The sequence below is a fragment of the Brachycentrus maculatus genome, unplaced genomic scaffold (assembly GCF_059751285.1).
Source record: "Brachycentrus maculatus isolate JH-2025_06_01 unplaced genomic scaffold, ASM5975128v1 h1tg000185l, whole genome shotgun sequence".
Lineage (NCBI taxonomy): Eukaryota > Metazoa > Arthropoda > Insecta > Trichoptera > Brachycentridae > Brachycentrus > Brachycentrus maculatus.
Genome location: NW_028280936.1, coordinates 536,563 through 554,791, shown reverse-complemented (window position 1 = coordinate 554,791; position 18,229 = coordinate 536,563). Strand labels below are relative to the sequence as shown.

The 18,229-nt window shown below is 34.0% G+C and overlaps 1 protein-coding gene across 1 annotated transcript in view; it reads right to left on the bottom strand.

Annotated features, from left to right (window-relative positions):
• tweek (transmembrane protein KIAA1109 homolog tweek) overlaps positions 1 to 18,229 on the bottom strand; it is a 41,491-nt gene that overhangs the window by 8,948 nt on the left and 14,314 nt on the right. Inside the window, exons 13-35 of the mRNA XM_088262614.1 lie at positions 17,946 to 18,091; positions 16,787 to 16,988; positions 15,915 to 16,061; positions 15,637 to 15,833; positions 15,432 to 15,555; positions 15,144 to 15,353; positions 14,197 to 14,434; positions 13,560 to 13,853; positions 12,569 to 12,752; positions 11,931 to 12,119; positions 11,249 to 11,395; positions 10,209 to 10,451; positions 9,642 to 9,764; positions 9,309 to 9,552; positions 8,899 to 9,224; positions 7,853 to 8,126; positions 7,307 to 7,423; positions 7,138 to 7,217; positions 6,809 to 7,038; positions 6,585 to 6,722; positions 5,106 to 5,411; positions 1,674 to 1,826; positions 932 to 1,166 (exon numbers count right to left, since the gene is read on the bottom strand). Of these exons, the coding sequence (XP_088118740.1) occupies positions 932 to 1,166; positions 1,674 to 1,826; positions 5,106 to 5,411; positions 6,585 to 6,722; positions 6,809 to 7,038; positions 7,138 to 7,217; positions 7,307 to 7,423; positions 7,853 to 8,126; positions 8,899 to 9,224; positions 9,309 to 9,552; positions 9,642 to 9,764; positions 10,209 to 10,451; positions 11,249 to 11,395; positions 11,931 to 12,119; positions 12,569 to 12,752; positions 13,560 to 13,853; positions 14,197 to 14,434; positions 15,144 to 15,353; positions 15,432 to 15,555; positions 15,637 to 15,833; positions 15,915 to 16,061; positions 16,787 to 16,988; positions 17,946 to 18,091 (4,547 nt within the window). The remainder of the gene's footprint in view (positions 1 to 931; positions 1,167 to 1,673; positions 1,827 to 5,105; positions 5,412 to 6,584; positions 6,723 to 6,808; positions 7,039 to 7,137; positions 7,218 to 7,306; positions 7,424 to 7,852; positions 8,127 to 8,898; positions 9,225 to 9,308; positions 9,553 to 9,641; positions 9,765 to 10,208; positions 10,452 to 11,248; positions 11,396 to 11,930; positions 12,120 to 12,568; positions 12,753 to 13,559; positions 13,854 to 14,196; positions 14,435 to 15,143; positions 15,354 to 15,431; positions 15,556 to 15,636; positions 15,834 to 15,914; positions 16,062 to 16,786; positions 16,989 to 17,945; positions 18,092 to 18,229) is intronic.

The window sequence follows — 18,229 nt, the reverse complement described above, 5'->3', positions numbered from 1 at the left end:
TATTATCCATCAGTTTGTAATTTCTGCTTTATTTAAGTGTTTAAGTACTATCTACCCTCTGATTGCAAACAGCTATATCGACGGCCCCTACGTAAAGTACTATCTGCAAATCTGTTACTTTACAGGAGAGAGCTTAGAAGATTTTTTTAACGTATTCTTTTTTATTAATTAACGGTTTTATCTGAAATTCTAAACTAGTATTATTCATTCAAAAACACGATAAAATAATGTATTAAATCGTTTTAAAACTTCATGCTTTGTCAAAATTAAGTAGTTAGCGTTTTATGAGTTCAGTTCATTTTGAAAATTCGATGTAGATAGCGTCTTATATGCCTGAAAAGTAGGCGTAATTTATTTTATATATATTTTTTGTTTGTTTACATTTGTAGATAATGGTCAGTTGATAACATACACCAAATATCTCATAACTGACAAAAATGTAGTTAGAGCACTTTACGTAAGGCACGTCGATATATGGTATCAAACACTTTGACCAATATTGGTTGGTTGTAAGATATGAACGATATTATTAGCCCGTTAACCCTTATAGTGCTAAGCTTATTTTCACATATTTTGCATAAATTGCTAATTGCATCATCACTACTTGACAAATTTGATATTATGTAGGTAGAAATAAAAAACTTTTACTTTTACTTAAAAAAATACAAAAATCAATGTTAAATTCACAGCAAAATAATTTAAAATGGTTATTTGTAAATGTTATTAACTTATTAAAAACGTTGTACGCACACTAAGACACATCCATACAGGTCGATACCTAAAATAAATTAATAGAGAGTCGATCTATCGACGGTTCGCACTCTAAGGGTTAATGCACTCATTTCTTTTCTGTACATGAATAAAATAAAAACAAATAAAAATTAGAGGTCAGAATTTTAAAAAGATATGACCTATAGTCTTGACAGTTTACCTTGACATCCAGACCGGGCACATGAAATATGGTGAGATCGATAAGATGGTACTGGTTCCTGGTGAGGTGCGGCTGGGAGTGATGTTGGGAGTACGCCGCCTTGGGGCGCCGCGAGGTCGAGGGGCTGGAGGGGGTTCCGCCTCCCCCCCCGCCCCCGCCGCCGACCACCCCTCCTGCCGCCAGCTCCGCAAGCCCCCCGGAAGCGGACCTTTCCTTGCGTATTCGAGGAGCGTTCCTACCATTAACAAAAAAATCAAATTGAATCCTTCATTCTAATTCTGTTATACAGAACAATAGTAGTTGAAGTTGATTAAAATTTATTTATTATTTATGTAACTCTTATTCGCATCCAGTGGTGCATAGTGTTATCTTGATCGTTTACATGTGAAGAAAAGGTGATCAGCCCTCCGCTTCAGATACCAATCCAGGGTAACATTGAATAAATATTAGAGTGAAAAAAAGGAATTAATTAAGAAGTGCGTAGGGCAGTGCAGGTGATCAAGGTGATCAGCCCTCCGCTTCAGGTACCAGTCCAGGGTAGTGTTGAATAAATATCAGAGTGAAAAAATCACTTATATTTATTTGACCCCACCTGGGAATCGAACCCGGGACCTCCAGTACGGTAGCTGAGCGTCCTGACCATTACACTACGGAGGCGGACAAATTAGATACAGTATAATAAATACATAAATCTTTGGGTAATTTAATTCACTTTCAAAATGATCATCAAATTGTTACTCACATTTTTGGATCTTCCTCTTTGCTGGGATCTTTCGTGTGCAGTACACATTTGCCGCTATTAATGAAAACTTTAACATCCAACTCAAAATCTATGTTAGGCTCTTGGGGTTTCTTGGCACTTCCTATTGTCGTTGATCCATCTAATGGTGGAATACTGGAATATGTAAAATGAAAATCTTCAATCTGATTATCATGGAGAAAGATTAATCATTACTTATACTTATACTTATAGGATATCTGCATATTATTTATTGATTCGGCATTAACTTTGTGGTATGACATGATTATTTTAATTAAATTAAACACTTGAATAATCCACTGAATTGAGTTTTATTTTTATTTACGACTAGTTTCGAAAACGACAATTGTTTTCATCTTCTGGTACAAATTAAAACTTTAATTTGTTTTAATTTGTACCAGAAGATGAAAACAATTGTCGTTTTCGAAACTAGTCGTAAATAAAAATAAAACTCAATTCAGTGGATTATTCAAGTGTTTAATTTAATTAAAATAAGGATATCTGTATTACTATTGGATATCTATATGATATTATTTTTTTACTAGAGATTGAACTTAACTAATGTATAAAAAAATATTAATCTACTTCAATAGCATGCTGTACAGTTCCCAACCGGAGCCAATGTGTTTGAAGTGAGGTTGCTTTATTTTGTTTTTTCATTTAATTTTGCCGATATCCTTGATTCTTATATTTTATTTAAAAAAAGAGAAAATTTATTTTAAATTAAAAAGTTATACTTATATACATATCGCTCACTCCTTTCAAGAACGTCATAAATCAAAATTCGTCAATTTTGAGTTATGCATATTTTCGGAATGCCTAGAAAATGTACTATATCCTAGCAAAAGCGGCATATTTTTAACTTAATATTTACTCGCTACAGAGCAGAAAGTGTGTTTTTGCATTTTGAAGAAATTATTCACTGTTCTTTTCAAGACCGTCATAAGTTAGTTGTGACTGACCCATCGAACAGGAACGCTCTTGTCGATTAGTGCAATAGTGTATTATTTCGGCATAAAACAGTGTTGCGCAAAAGGTAAGACCATTTTTAATTAATAGTTTTGTATCAAGAATGTATTATTTTGTTTTGTGTCAGTATTGCAAAGAAAACAAATAGCGTCCTGTCTGGTTTATATTGATTTATGACGTTCTTGCACAGTAAAAGCGTGACATCGACTGTACTATTTTAACTTATGACACTATTTTCAATAAAACTTTCTTCCTTTTACAAAGCGGATTTGAACTAATTTGTTTTATGACACTTTTCTAAAGAAAAATTCGTCCACTATAAGAAAAATGTGCAGTTTATTTAGGAATGTGTCATTATTGCCAGTAAAACAATCTACTATTTGCAAGTTGCTACAAATTGCAGCATGCGTCTTTCTGCACTTAAATTGGTAATTTACGTTTGTCCTTTCTACATTCATCATTATGACTTTTCGAGGGAAAAATGTTGATAAAATTAGTAATAAAAGATGTAAAACAATGCCAAAAAGATGCTTTATGTAGAAATACATCCGACAGTAAAGGTAAAAAAAATTGTACGTACACTAAATATGCAGTCAATGAAGTTCGTTAATGTCTTTATTATATTTTGTGATTGTTTCAGGAAAACCGATTTACCGAGTTAAAAGCAAACTCGATTTCAGTGGTGTCAATGATGATATTCTTCAGCCGGCAACAAAAAGCAGAAAACCGATCAAAGAAAAACACCTAAAGATGTTATTTTCTATTCTGATAATTGCAGTGGACAGCAGAAGAACCAATTTATGTTAGCTGCATACATTTTTGCTGCCCGCAAATACATTATCGATTCAATCACACAATAAAGGGCCATACCCAGAACGAAGGGGATTCCATTCACTCTTTAATTTAAAGAAAAATAAAACAAGCACTCAAAAGTGGGCCAATTTATTCGCCAGAAGGTCTTATTTAATTAATTATAACAGCAAAAAGAACAACACCATTTTCTATTAATGAACTTTCATTTGAAGACTTCTTTGATTTAAAACTTTTGGCCTCTGACGTTGGTCATCTCCGTGTCCTCAAAAATAAGCCTAATGAACCTGTTCAATTTAAACAGATTAAAGTGTTGCGAATTTAAAGAGATTCCCCTAGTTCGATATTTTATAATGGGGAATCTTATGGGGAAACAGAATTTATGGAGGCCATCATTATAAGAAAACCTAAGCCATGTAAAAATATACCGCTAAAGCCTGCCTTCGTCCGAAAGCCTAAGATTTCTGACGCTAAAAAGAATAACCTTATACAACTTATTGAAAAAAATTAAATATCAAAGGTTTATAAAACTTTTTAAATTAAAAAAGCAACTGTGCCTTTAGGGTTATCAAAAAACTGTTTTATACAGTAGCTTATTTTTTTTAAACTTCTATATTATTATCTGTTGTATGTTGTATTATATATCTACGAGCATTGTGATTGTTACCATTAACTTTTTGGAAATTTTTGAGAAAATAAAATTGTATTGCCTCTATCTGTGTTTTATCCTTAAAACCAAAAAAAGCCCAAACCCATATTTTTTATTTGAACTCCATGATTATTTTTAGGTATAACTGCTTATTTGGAATGAAATTATCTCAAGATACTTCAATTTCAGACTTCCAAATTCTATTTGTTTTAGTGATAATAATGACATATTTTGACATACTTCAGGCACAATTACTGAAATTTTGAGCAAGAACGTCATAAATCAAAAGGTAATGTTTAAATATTTTTTCAAATATACTAAATATTTTTCAAATTGAGAAAAAACCTTCAGGTTTTACCTAAAACGATCTGTTGCATAGTTAAAAAAATACGAAGTGACTTGGTATTTATTTTTAATATGTTTTATTATTTTTTTAAACTTTAAAAACGATCTCCTGAAAAATCAAGTATTTTGATTTATGACGTTCTTGAAAGGAGTGGGCGATATATGTATATATATATTTAATAAGGACACGTTACTTCTAAACTTGTAAAAGGAAAACACTTGTTTTTTTACCACATGAGTTTATTTTATTATAACGACTAGTTTCAGAAGCTATGCCTCCATCTTCAGGTCTAAATAAAACTTATTTATGTTCAGACTTGAAGATGGAAGCATAGCTTCCGAATTGTTCTTACCACAAAATGAATGCCAAAACAATAAATAAAATATTTCTAAACTTAATACTATTGTGTATATCTTATCAGTCAACTGGACTTTTGTGGAGTATTTTTTATAAAAGTGGGGACTGACCGGAGTCATTTTCTCGTGACGTAACACGTTACGATGCGAGCATTTGTATAGTCAGTACAGCGAGCTGAGCAGATCGCCGTTCCATCCGAAGTCGGATACTCGCCGCGAATGTTATGTTACGACAAAATGCTCCGGTCAGTCTCTACTTTAAGAGATATTAATTAAATTCCAACCTGTGCAGAGTCTTTCTCCGGAGCTGTACGGTCTCGCCCTGCACGTCCATATGGCCCCAGGAGTCGGGGGGGCCGGGCGCGGCGGCGCTGGGCAGCGAGGCCTGGCGCGCGAAGGCCACGGTGCGCCGGTCGCGCAGGGACGCGCAGCGGGAGGGGCCTGCCTGCGGGGAGCTCTCCACCGAGCTCCAGCTCCCGCCCTCCTCCTCCTCCTCCGCCTCTTCCTCCAGAGCCAGCTCCCGCGGCAGCAGTGTCTCCGCTGATCCGCGCCCCGCCGACGATATACTGGCCACGATGGTGCTGTCACAACTGTCCAGGAGATCACCAAGATCGATATACATATAATCAATAAAATTAACAGATAAGATGTAGTGGCGAAGTTGGGTAGATGCTTCATTTGGGTTTTTATTGCTGCCAATTACAAAATAAATGAAAAGATTAGTTCAAGTATTGGGATGTATATTTCATACCATCATTCTTCGTCCTTATCTATCACCTGAAGACAAGCCTAAAAAATAAAGGTCTTTTTGGATTTTTACTTAAAAAAACCTACATGTATCAATTACATACCCAAAAACCAATGATTATATCGGAGAAGTGGGTATAATCTTTAACCAAAAATTACATGTGAGAAGTGGGTGTCTTGAATCAATAATTTATACCTAAGAAGTGGGTATAATTTTTTTAAATTACATTATATGATTAGGTATAAAATAATAACTTGTCTGCCTATAAAAAAAGTAAGTAATTTTATTGCTAGAAATATAGTACTTATGTTAATTGAAAAACTGAAAGTATTACAAGCAGACAAAACACACTGATAGAAATCTTTTGAGTTATAAAGCCGACTGTTATTAGTACTTCTTGGCCTCCAATAACGCATGACGTAATATACCAGAACAACGCTGAGTATCCCAACAGCCTAGATAATCCAAATTTAATCACAAATAAGACATTTTATTTAGTGCTTACGTTTGACATTTAAGAAATACATATTCAAATAAAAAAGCGAAAAAAAAATTAAGTTTGCTTCTAATTTACGTAACTGAATAATAACAATTATAATAAAACTAATGTGACTATATATATATTATGTGATTATTATTGTCCGCCTCCGTAGTGTAATGGTCAGCACGCTCGGCTACCGTTCTGGAGGTCCCGGGTTCGATTCCCAGGGGGAGTCAAATAAATATAAGTGATTTTTTGCACTGTAATATTTATTCAATATTACCCTGGACTGGTACCTGAAGCGGAGGGCTGATCACCTTTCCTTCATGTGCAAACGATCGAGATAACACTGCGTTCATATGAATCAGTGCCCTATGCACCATTGGGGTGCGGATAAGGGTTTGAATGAATATATATATATATATATATATATATATATATATATATATATATATATATATATATATATATATATATATGTGATTATCTCAGATTTTGTCTGCTATTCTCAAAGAAAAATGTGCATATTCTTACCTTTCCACATCTGTCTGATCTTCTGGGGTAGGGCTCGGAACAACAAAAGAACGGCTTCTGTTGGAACCCAAACCTAATTTTCCTTTTGTTATAGATGACGCTTTTACACTTTGCCTTCTGAGTTTTTGTATCATGTCCCTAAACATTAAAAACATACATTAAAAAATAATCAAGTATATTTATATTGCGTGAAATGCAGCCATTACAATTAAGCGGACACCTACCGCCTGAAGTCTTTGAATACCAAAGCTTCCAATTCGTGAAGCCTTTTCATTTCTTGCTCGATAGTACCGTAGCTGGCTCCCAATATTTGAAGATCATTGATTATTTTGGCTTGCTCATTCATTTCTTTCTCAATGAGTTTAGAGCGCTTCTTTGCATCAATCGTCGAATCAAATAAAAATGCCGGTAGATTATCTGACCATTTACGGGACGTTCTTTGCACTACACTATCCTGCTTAAACAAAAACAAATTAAAGAATAAAAATTAGTTATCGTTTTAAGTAAATATTTTTTTATATACATATGCATGCACAATACATATGTGAACTACCTGTGAATCTCTGCTGATAACGGTATCATCAAATTCATCACTATCGTAATCCATTTTTAAAGGATCTTCTTCCTCTGAACCTAAAACACAAATCGTACATGAAACATACTTGAAAGTTGAAACTAATTTTTAATAATTATTATATGATAGATCTCACAAAGCCACTTACCAGTCAACATAGTCAGAGTATGGCCGAGGGCAGATAACTGTTTCCCAACGTTGACATCTAAATGTATATCTACTCCTTCCATTTGCCATGAGACGTTAAGGAACCATTTGGCATTTTCTGTTATCATTTTTAAATTAAAATCCATTATATATACATACTGTAAACATATCTTATGTGCAAAACAACTTGAGGCAAGAATGGATAAAGCATATTAAGTGCTTTGATTATGTGAATAAACAAGTAATGAAAAAAAAATATTGAGTGCTAAAATCATCTTTTTAAGGTGTGAGCAGTCGGCCACAAAAAAACTTGTGAACTGGTATAAGATTAAATGAAGTTTTATTGTAAGTCTCGACAATTCTAATGTCTAAAAAAACAGTTTTCACTGATTTTATACTCTTTTTTTTACATCCTAAAAATGTTTTGACTTAACCATGAAGAATTAATATATAAAACAAACTGTCCACCACCATTTCTGTATTTTTACATCCTAAAAAAGTTTTATTTTAACAAAGAAGAAATAATCTATAAAATAAAAATATCTACCATTATTTTGTTTGGCTGCTATAGTTCGACTGCAAACTTCGTAAGTTCCCTCGGATACACTGCACAGGTTCATGATTGAAGCATCATCCATATCCGGCTTCCAGTCGTCCAGGGAGGTCTCGAAGTCCTCCGCAAATCGCAGACAGAGTCCCACAAACCTTCCCTTGCTCACCAGAGACCCGGAGCTGCACGCCGATATGCTAGTGTTCTCCAAAGTGACCACTACGGCGCCACGAGACTCCAACTCATACATGCTTCTCTGTCCCCAGTTAGACTGAAAAGGTTTAATTTTATTAATTTTTAATTCGCCTCTGTAGTGTAATGGTCAGCATGCTCGACTACTGTTCTGGAGGTCCCGGGTTCGATTCTTAGGGGGGGATTAAATAAATATAAGCGATTTTTTCACTGTAATATTTATTCAATATTAACCTGAACTGGGACCTGAAGCAGAGGGCTGATCACCTCTCCTTCATGTGTTAACGATCAAGATAAGATTGCGTTTATATGATGCAGTACCCTATGCACCACTGGGGTGCGGAAAGGGTTTGAAGAGAAGAAGAATTTTTAACATTCTCAAGATGTATAAAATTATGGAAATCTTATCTTACTGATAATTTTAAGATCTAATTTACAGAAATTTTAGAAAAAGCAGAACAATTAACCATTACCGACCTTGTCCACAAACAGCTTGATACTTAAATAATATGTAATTAAAATTTTCCCATAATTCTAAATTCCGATTCCTTCAACAATTATATTCATACAAACTTTCAATAATTCCAAACAAATATTCAACTCAAATAAGAAATAAAATTATGATAAAAGAGCAAAAGAACACTAACAAACAAAAAGATCTGTGAAAAAAAATTAAGATTTTATTTTCAATTTCATTATGTATTTATTTTATCAGCAAAAAGTACAAATTGCTTTTAAAATATTGCCACGCGTCAGTTAAGCGAAAATCATTTTTCTGTTTAAAATCTTGGATTTTAAATATTTAGCCATGTATATCAACTTGTCCAATAAAAATTATTTGCAAAGCTTACCAATGGCAACTGGTTTAATGGCAGACATATGCCCATGTCATCTACAGTCAACTGCAGGAACAGTGTACTTAAATGGGGCAGCGTACCCAACTGAGAGCTGAATTGGACCTTTTCAAACACTTGCATCGTTGCTTTTAGCACTTCCTTGTTCAGATTTGCTCTTTTTTCATTCCAATATTCATAAGCGTTCTTGTAATTCAACCAGACTAGAATGGCTCTATCTATTGCCATAGGCTGAACATATATGAGCGGTCTTTTCAATGTGATCAATACGACCTCTTTGTCATCGCCGGAAACCATTTCATCTTGGAAGGCATTACGGAGGGCTTAAAAGGAAAGTTGTTATTTTAACAATTTACAAATATAATAAAACGATATTGAATTTGTATTAGTAAATTAAAAACAATCACCTATTCTCGTGTTGAAAAATGCATATTGTTGAAACTCCGGTTCGGCTTCCTCAAACATAGCATTTTTAATAAGCTGTCCGAGACTCAAGTTTATATCTACTTGGGCTTTGGCAAACCATTTCATATTGTACGGAGTTGAAGACTGGGAAACATTTTCAAAACGGTTTGACAATTGGAACTCCATAGTCCCAGTTTCCAATCGTACTGCAGAATTACTCGGAGTTGTAGCGGTTAGTTGAATTCGCTTTAATAAAACAAAACCAAAATCATTTATTCATCTTTAAATTTCAAATTTCAAAGCACTTCACCTTATTTAGATTTATTGAAAATTACCTTTAATCTAATCACAAGGGAAAATAAAAGCCTGTTTGACAATGTAGACATGTCATCATCTTCGGACCAAAGAGGAACAGGCTTTTCGCCACCGTAAACTTTTTGAACAACTTCATTAACTTCCTATAAGACAAAGAACAACACATAATGAATGTGCAATAATAAATGTTATTATCACACTACTGAAGCTTCAAAAAAATAATTACATAAGATGGGGTATTAAAATCAGTTATACATGTTTGCTTTTAATAGTATCTTTATATCAATATATGCAAACAACAAATACATATGAAGAAATGAAAAACAACCAAAGACACTGATGTAAAAACAATTCAGCAGTAACTATCCTTAGTTTAGTTCATACGGAATCCACTGTTTGTTTTCAATTAATATAATTTACACTATGGCTCTCTCCACGTTTCACTGGCTGATAAATCACATCCTGGATAATGCAACATGTGTGATCGAAATAATCAAATGGGAATATAATACAAGTTTTGTATCGGCATGATACATATCTATATCGTGAATATTAATGTCGTTAAGAAGAAAGTGAACAAGACAAACCTTCATGAAGACCTTTTGCACAAAGACAAGGTGGTTGAGAAGATCGGTAGACAGGGAGTGCTCGAAGGTGCCTATGTCGGCCGTGGCGGAGAGGTAGGAGCCGCTGCGCAGGATGACCCCCTCCATTGGGCTGTCAGTGCCGGCGTGCGGGGCTCCGCGACCCCCCTCGCTGACGTACTGCGCCGACACATGCACGGCAGGGAGGGAGATGCTGGCAGCGCTCGGCAGGTTAGCCTCTGTCGCCTGGAATAATTTTTAACAATGTAATACTTTTATTTTGGAAACTCTTTCTAATCTAACATTGGTTATAATATTATATCATGTGTTCTGAATTGATTTCTGGAGTCCATATCATGAGAGAAGCATTCATTTTCTTTCCCGTTTTCGTGGTTTCTACTGTCTTTTCCTGGGATAAAATCAAGTGGTAAACAAAACAAGTGTTTTCTTTAATAATTTTGGTCATAATAATCCATTTATTTTCCTGTTGCAATGATAATTGTTTATTTAAAGAACATATCGTAGTCATACAGGAGAAAGTGACCAAGTGCATTTTTTACAAAAACGTGATCATTGACTATTTGATATCTTACTAGCTTAATATTGCCCTGAAAAAATCCCCAAGGATTTTAAACTTGGAAGTATAATATATTGACATGTCAAAAATTACTAACTGCATTGATGCTTATTTTCTTGCCAAGCAAATGTGACTTAAATGGCCCTCCTGAACATTTTACGTTTTGTTAGTTGGTCACTTTCTCCTGTACGACTACGATACATATTACAATTTTTCCATCTGTCACGAAGTTAAATTGTCATTAATTAAAATTACAAACGAAATTCACTGTTATGTAATAATTTTCTGGAAGACACACTTTATTCTTAAGATATTGGACTAAAAATAATACCATTAGGGAAGAAGAAATGGCTTTTTCAAAATCATCCCGAATTTCGGTAATGCTAATCATTTGCCCTAACGTATTTTACAATACTCAACATTATTACCAGTAAAAAGTATGGTAATATGAAAAACTGTTACAAACCTGCAGTTTTGTGACAAAACTCAACGAATGTTGCGGGAGATCTATGGTGAAGTTTGCTTTTGATCCTGTGACTCCAGTACTGTGTACATTGTCCATTTTATATTGCGCCTGTAGTGATGGAAGTAATGCAGCAGTCACACTGAGACTCTGAAAAAAATCCCAGTTGATAAGAGAGTGATGACAAAAGAACATGTAAATTTCGGATTTATTTTCTCCCTACTTGGAGCCATAGCTCGCTGCTGCGATTTGTAGCAATCTCAATCTGATTAATGGAAAATTTACTGCTGTTGCATTATCGTGTTGTCACATGCAGCCAAAATATTGGTCATCAATTGCGAGCAGTAAGGCCTGAAAAATGGTTGTGTAGATAGAGAGCTTCATGAAATTGAGCATACTTTCATTATTACATCAAGCAACTCATCAAACGATTTTACAGATATTCACTGGTTATTGAGATTATTGAAATAAAAAATTCCAGAAATGTTTTTATGGAGTAAATATGTATATTTAATCATTCCAGGCAAAATATTTTAAATCCTAGTTGGGTAAATTGTTTGCTCTAAAGTGGATGATTTTTTTTCGTATTTAAAAAAAAATTATGTTTGGAGTAGACATTTTCTAGTTCAACTAAGGGTGACATAGACGTGTAAAATATTTTTTATAAACTCGTTAGAAAATGTACCTGTAATGCGATAGAGAACTGCATAACCAGAGGCTGCAGCAGGGTGAGATGGCGCTGGTGGACTGAGGGGGGGTGTGGAGGCGGCGCAGCAGGGCGCGGGGGTGGCGGCGGAGGGTGTTCGGGGGACTCGCCCCCCTCCTCCTGGGCCTGACGGGACGAGCGGGACGAGGTTCTTGTCACACCGAGTTCCTGAAAAGTGCAACCAATTATCGGACTGGACTTTGGTAACATTGAGGGGTATTTTCAGGATTTTTAACGTATAAATGATTCGTCACGAAATAGGGTCTAAGCTGTCAAGTTTACAGTGTCAAGAACACAAACTTAACCTCGATTAGATACACATTCTACCGCATATATTCTTGTATTATGATAGATATATAAAATAATGCAACAAAATAAGTCAGGGTTTAAAAAACGGTCTTGAATCGAATTGATTTAAGTACAATTTTGACATTGACCCTAGGTCCTGAATGTACCTGGCAGGTTTTCAAATGTTTAACAAACTTCTCGATTAAAGAGCAGGTTTCAAAGCCATAGAGAACTATGTTAGTAAAAATATATAATTTTTTGCTGTTGTTAATAGATGAAACCATATTTCATTAAGTCATAAAACATTTGAGAAATTCAATGAATCTCACCTGCAGAGTGGAGGACAGCTGACGACTGGAGCGAGTCATCATGCCGTGCAAGGCAACAGGGTGCTGTGGCAAATCCACCCTTACTGCCCCGACACTCAAGAGTCCAGAGTTACTGCGTTCTTTACGATAACTGTCTGATGAATACAAGGCTTGAGATTTTCCAACAGTCACTCGTACAACAGTCCTGATTTTAAGAATGTACATATAAATATCATTTAAAAAATCAATGACAACATGCCAATTAAAAAAAAAAGATATATTTTTTATTAAATATATGAAAATTCAAAAAGGTCCACAATATTCACAAAATCATAATTTTCACATTTTTTAATGCCTACATCTGGAAAATTAATTACAGAATATGATAGGTAAAACATATTTACAATTTGTTTCTAAATAAGGAATAGGATTGCAGTAATGAAAATATTATATCATTTCACTTAATTTCATAGATTGTTATCATATGTGGCAGTTTAATTTGTTTCAGTTTGGAATAGCAGTAATGCTGAATAATCCTATAAATATTTTAAGTATGTTTGTTCCGAAATTCATCGCTATTCCCATCTTACCCCTAGATAACTAAACATTCGTCCACGCGACGACGCTCTTCTCCGAAAAAGTCAAGTGCACTTACTTCCCTACACCCTGCACCCGCCAGGCTTTGTGTAAACAAGTTTTTTATAAACTCATTCCAATATTCCGTAAATACGCGTAAATATTCCTTACGGAATATTGCGTATTCTGTAAGGAATAGTGATTTATTGTTAAATGTCTCTTACATTCATTCCTAATAAACCAAACTTAAGTGTCATGTAACCAGTTACTATTTTTAATAAATACTTTTGATCATTTTCACGTTTTTAACTGCGTAGTCCACCTGACGAATATTTAGTTACTATGTATCTATAAATATAGTTTAAGTTATTTAGGGTTAATAAACTTCTTCACCTGTATTGGGATATTCTAAAAAAAAAGTCAATCATATACTCACTGCTGGTTTGGTGATGCTCCTTCTAACAGAACGATCATAGTTCTGCCCAAATGTCCAGCTAATGACCACTGAGAGATTTTCGATGCTGTTAAAGAAACCTGTAGCGATGTCATTTCTGCCTCCAATTTGAGCCCAGAAAGTGAGGCCAGTAATCGGGTCCTGTGTATGCGGACTACCCCAATAATAGCGATTCCCAACCCGTTAGCGGGTGCCAGGGGATCTCTGGATTGTAGACGGGGTGTCGGAGGCTTTTGGTGCTTGTATCCCTCTGGTACATCAGTTGTAATAGAAAATCTGTTGAAGATTTTTTTTATTGAAACAGAGGATATGGGTAAAAAATAAACTAATGTCCAAAGGCCACGTTTTATAATTCAGCAAATAAAACGTAAATAGTAAATGGTTAAAACCATAGAAATCATTTTGAAAAATCTTGAATATTGTGAGTTCTCAACATTTTATTATATACTACATTATCTGAGGATAGATATTTGCAACCCCTTTGCATAAAAAACATTCCAGTAATAGTATGGAAATCAACAAAAGGGTAACGCATGATTATCTTTGATCGAGTAAAAGTTTAACATTACGGCACATAGTACAAAGTGCTTTATTTTTAGTAAAATTTTATTTGATTTACCTGTGTGCGACTGTTTTAGTGTCTGGCATTGCTGCATAAAGGTCAAGTAGATAATACAAAGTTCTCCAGCAGCGAGGTGTTAGCTTCCCTTGAGAATTGATCAACACTGATGACAAATCATCCTTCCCCAACTCGGGAACAGTACTGGAGATGCTGCTCTCCAATACGGATGCATGGAGCGGAGTGCCGCTCTCCACAAACATGGGAGTGTGGGCACCTTCATTTAGAAAACTGTAACCTGGTAAGAATAATATTTATCGAAACCAGTTGGAGAAATAGTACAAAATAAAAGTGGTCAATAACTTAGTATATGTTCATTTTATAAAGTTTATAAAAATGTGTCACAAAGTATCTGAATTGAAAAAAAAAACATTAGAAAACAAATAATTCAAATAATAATTCATTGATGGTAGCTATTCTCAAAGTGTTGAGAATAGCTCAGGAATGATAAAAGTGTAATGAAAGTATTTATATACATAAAAGATAAGTAAGAGATAATTATAAACGAGAATGAATAAATTTTAATTTTAAATAGGTATTATCAGGTTTGCAAGTAGTTAATCAGTTTATTTTATTCAAACAAAAGAATAGTGATTTTGTTCTGTATTTTTATTATTGCAGTTTGGGGTGTCAAAATTATATCCTGTATTTCTAGAATTCAATGTTTTATTTACTTGAAGTATGTGTATAATGGAAGCTTTTATATTTGTATTTTTACACTAAATTCTTGGAATACATACTAAGAGTGTCGGGATAGTAGATTCTTCTTCCAACAACCGTAAATACAATTATTTATAACCCGTATTTACAAAGAACGCATCGCGTGAAGTGTGTTTCCAACAACTTCGAGAGGCGTTCATATGAAGTTGCGCATTTTGAGATAGACGGAATGATCAGCGTCATGATTGATAGCCACTTTCTACGGGTATTAATAGTAAAGTATTTACCTAATTTTCCTTTGACAGTTTTTCCAGTTGATCTCAACTTCTGAGCAAAAGATTGCGGTCTGCTCCGTCCGATAGGTTGGTGTGGTAGTGCCTTTTGAGGGATAGTTGCATGAACAATCCCTTGGGGGTTTCCGATTCCACTTGTTTGCGAAGAAAAAGGTGCAGTACTCGCGGAAGAATCATATTTCGGAGGCACAATCTCACTCGTTACTACATTAAAACAAAATATAATTTTATATAATTGTACATAATGAAGAATTTGAAAGAATTTTATAGGTGAAAGACTACCTGAAATTCTACGTTTGACCTGCTTCGGTGTTTTAGTATGTCCTCTTAATTCACATTGTGTTTCTTTAACATTTTGATACATGTTACTTATTTGGTGCAGTAACCGTAACAGAGGCATGTTCACCTAAAATATAATGATAAAAAGTTAAGAATCTTACTGCGTCGCTTACTGTATAAAATTTAAATAATTAATTTTAAATATTACCTGTTGCGAAATGTATCTTATACTAAGACTAAAGTTAATTTTTGTATTTATGTGTTTCTTAAGTTGACCTCGAGAAATGTATAGAACGTTCTGGCGTTGCATAAGATCGTCGACAGACATATCGGTCATTTTCTTTAAATCAATATCCAAACCGACCTTTTCACATAAGAACGATGGCATTTCTTTCGCGATCAAATCTACAAAAAGACATAAATTTATAAAGTAAACATACACACATTTTCAAAATGGTTATTCGGAGGTAAACACGATTTACATGCCTGATTTTCCTTTAGGTGATTTGGCACTTTTTCCCTTATCAGCTTTTCCAAATTCACTGACAACAATATCAATTCTAAAGGAATCCATCCAGGCAACTAGAGAGAGATTGGATCCCAAAGAATCCAGTGATGAAATTGTCCTTGCACCTGAATTGACAAAAATTTATGAATAAGACTATAAGCCAAATTAACCCTTACTGGTCCAATGTCGAATCTCTTTTGACATTGATTTTTTCCTCTTAGGTCCCATGTTGGATGTTATTTGACATTTTTTTCATTATTAGTATTATTTATTTAATTTCCAAGGTTACATTTTTGTCTCTCGTATCTTTTACAACAGTATGTGGAGCAGAGGACAATTATTTTTTTTTTTTTTAATTTTGGGGGACCGGAAACGGTTATTGTTGGAAATGTATGTATATTTGAAGCCTTACAATGGCTTAAAATATAGATACATTTCCAAACATTATAATTATCTAATATTTTCATTTTAAAAAAGCCAACTAATGAAAATAAGAGTTGTCGAAAAATAAGTGGTTGACAAGTTTTTCTATAAAATCTCATCTTATAATGGATTGTGGATAAGGTATACAAGTTTTGGTGACTGTGAGCAAAAAAATTTAATTAGCCCACCAGTAATAATTATACCTAATGAATGGTAGTTTAGTTATTTGCGATATAAATTTGCTATTTCTTTAGTTACATTATAAACTTTATAAATTACTTATGGTAGAAACCTTAGAAAGGATATTTTTAAGAGGCCTAATGAAATACCTAAAAGGAAAAAATATTAGGTTTTTAAATATGTAGTCTGTAACATAAAGTCTACATATTACAATAAAAAAATCTCAATATAATATGTTCGAAGTTACCTTGTGACACTTGGTGTGAGGCGAGACCCAATGCTGATAAAATTGGTTTGAAAATTAAATGTGCATCTAGCAGCATCAGTGAATCCTGCATCGCAAATTGGCAGTGGCTGGTTTGTGTGGTGTACTGACCAGCCGCAGAGTTGGGATTAGTGGCGGAAGAATTTAAAATGTCAACCGGTGGCTTTTCTTTCTCGGTTGGTACCTATTGTATCAAATATAACAGATTTTTTTTACTATTAAAATATTTCTCTATTTATTAAAAATTAATTAAAACAAAATACACACAAGGCTATTGATAAAATGAATATCCGTAAGTGAGTAATGAAAAATTATATAAACATATTATGAATCAACTGAAGATATTTGAATTCCCACACTTTTATGAAAATCACAATTTGATTATTCTTAGTACATCAATCCCTATAGGAAGTACAAGCGATTGGGCTAACATTGTCCTCCTAGTTTGGATTAGAATAAAAAAATAAAACCAACACACTCCCGAAAGGAAATGTAACTCCCGAAAGGAAGTGCAGACAACTGTACTAACATTGCTCTTCTAGTTCAGATAAGAGATAACAAATAAAAACAAACATACTCCCTATAGAAGTGCAGGCAACTGTGCTAACATTGCTTTTCTAGTTCTGATTAGAGTTAGCAAATAATAATAATAATAAAAACAGTCCATATGGGAGTGCAGGCAACTGCTAACATTGCTCTCCTAGTTCAGATTAGAGATAACAAATAAAAACAAACACAGTCCCTATGGAAGTGCAGGCAACTGTGCTAACATTCCTTTTCTAGTTCAGATTAGAGATAACAAATAAAAAAAACAGTCCATATGGGAGTACAGGCAACTGCTAACAATGCTCTCCTAGTTGAGATTAGAGATAATAAATAAAAACAAACACAGTCCCTATGGAAGTGAAGATTATTATTTGTAATTTTGAAAAAAAGTAGATTTTAAAAGTCCCTTTAAATAAACAGTACATAAAAAAAGATATATGTATTCCTCACGTATAATTGGAAAAATCCTACACAAATAAAAATTATAAAATAAGAAACTTTTGTGCACCAAAAAATTATAATAAATTGGTAACCTCTGCCTACAATGCATCCCAGCATTCAAAAAACATATTATTCAAATATTTTAATTACATACTTTGGCTACAGGATCTTGTTTGGCCATCCAACTGTATAGATCCTCTCTGGGCTTGCATTCATTCTTTAAGTTGTCATGACTCTCGCTCGAATAAATTGATGGATTTGAACCGATAACAAGTGCCTCATCTTTCAGTGCATCATATCCTGGAAGAGAAAAAAAAACTTCATTATTGCTCTGATCACTCCATATCTTCCTAAATTAATCATAATCTGACATAAAATCATATACTGACAAAAATAATGATTCAACTATAGTGCTAAACGAAAATGGGTTTGTAGATT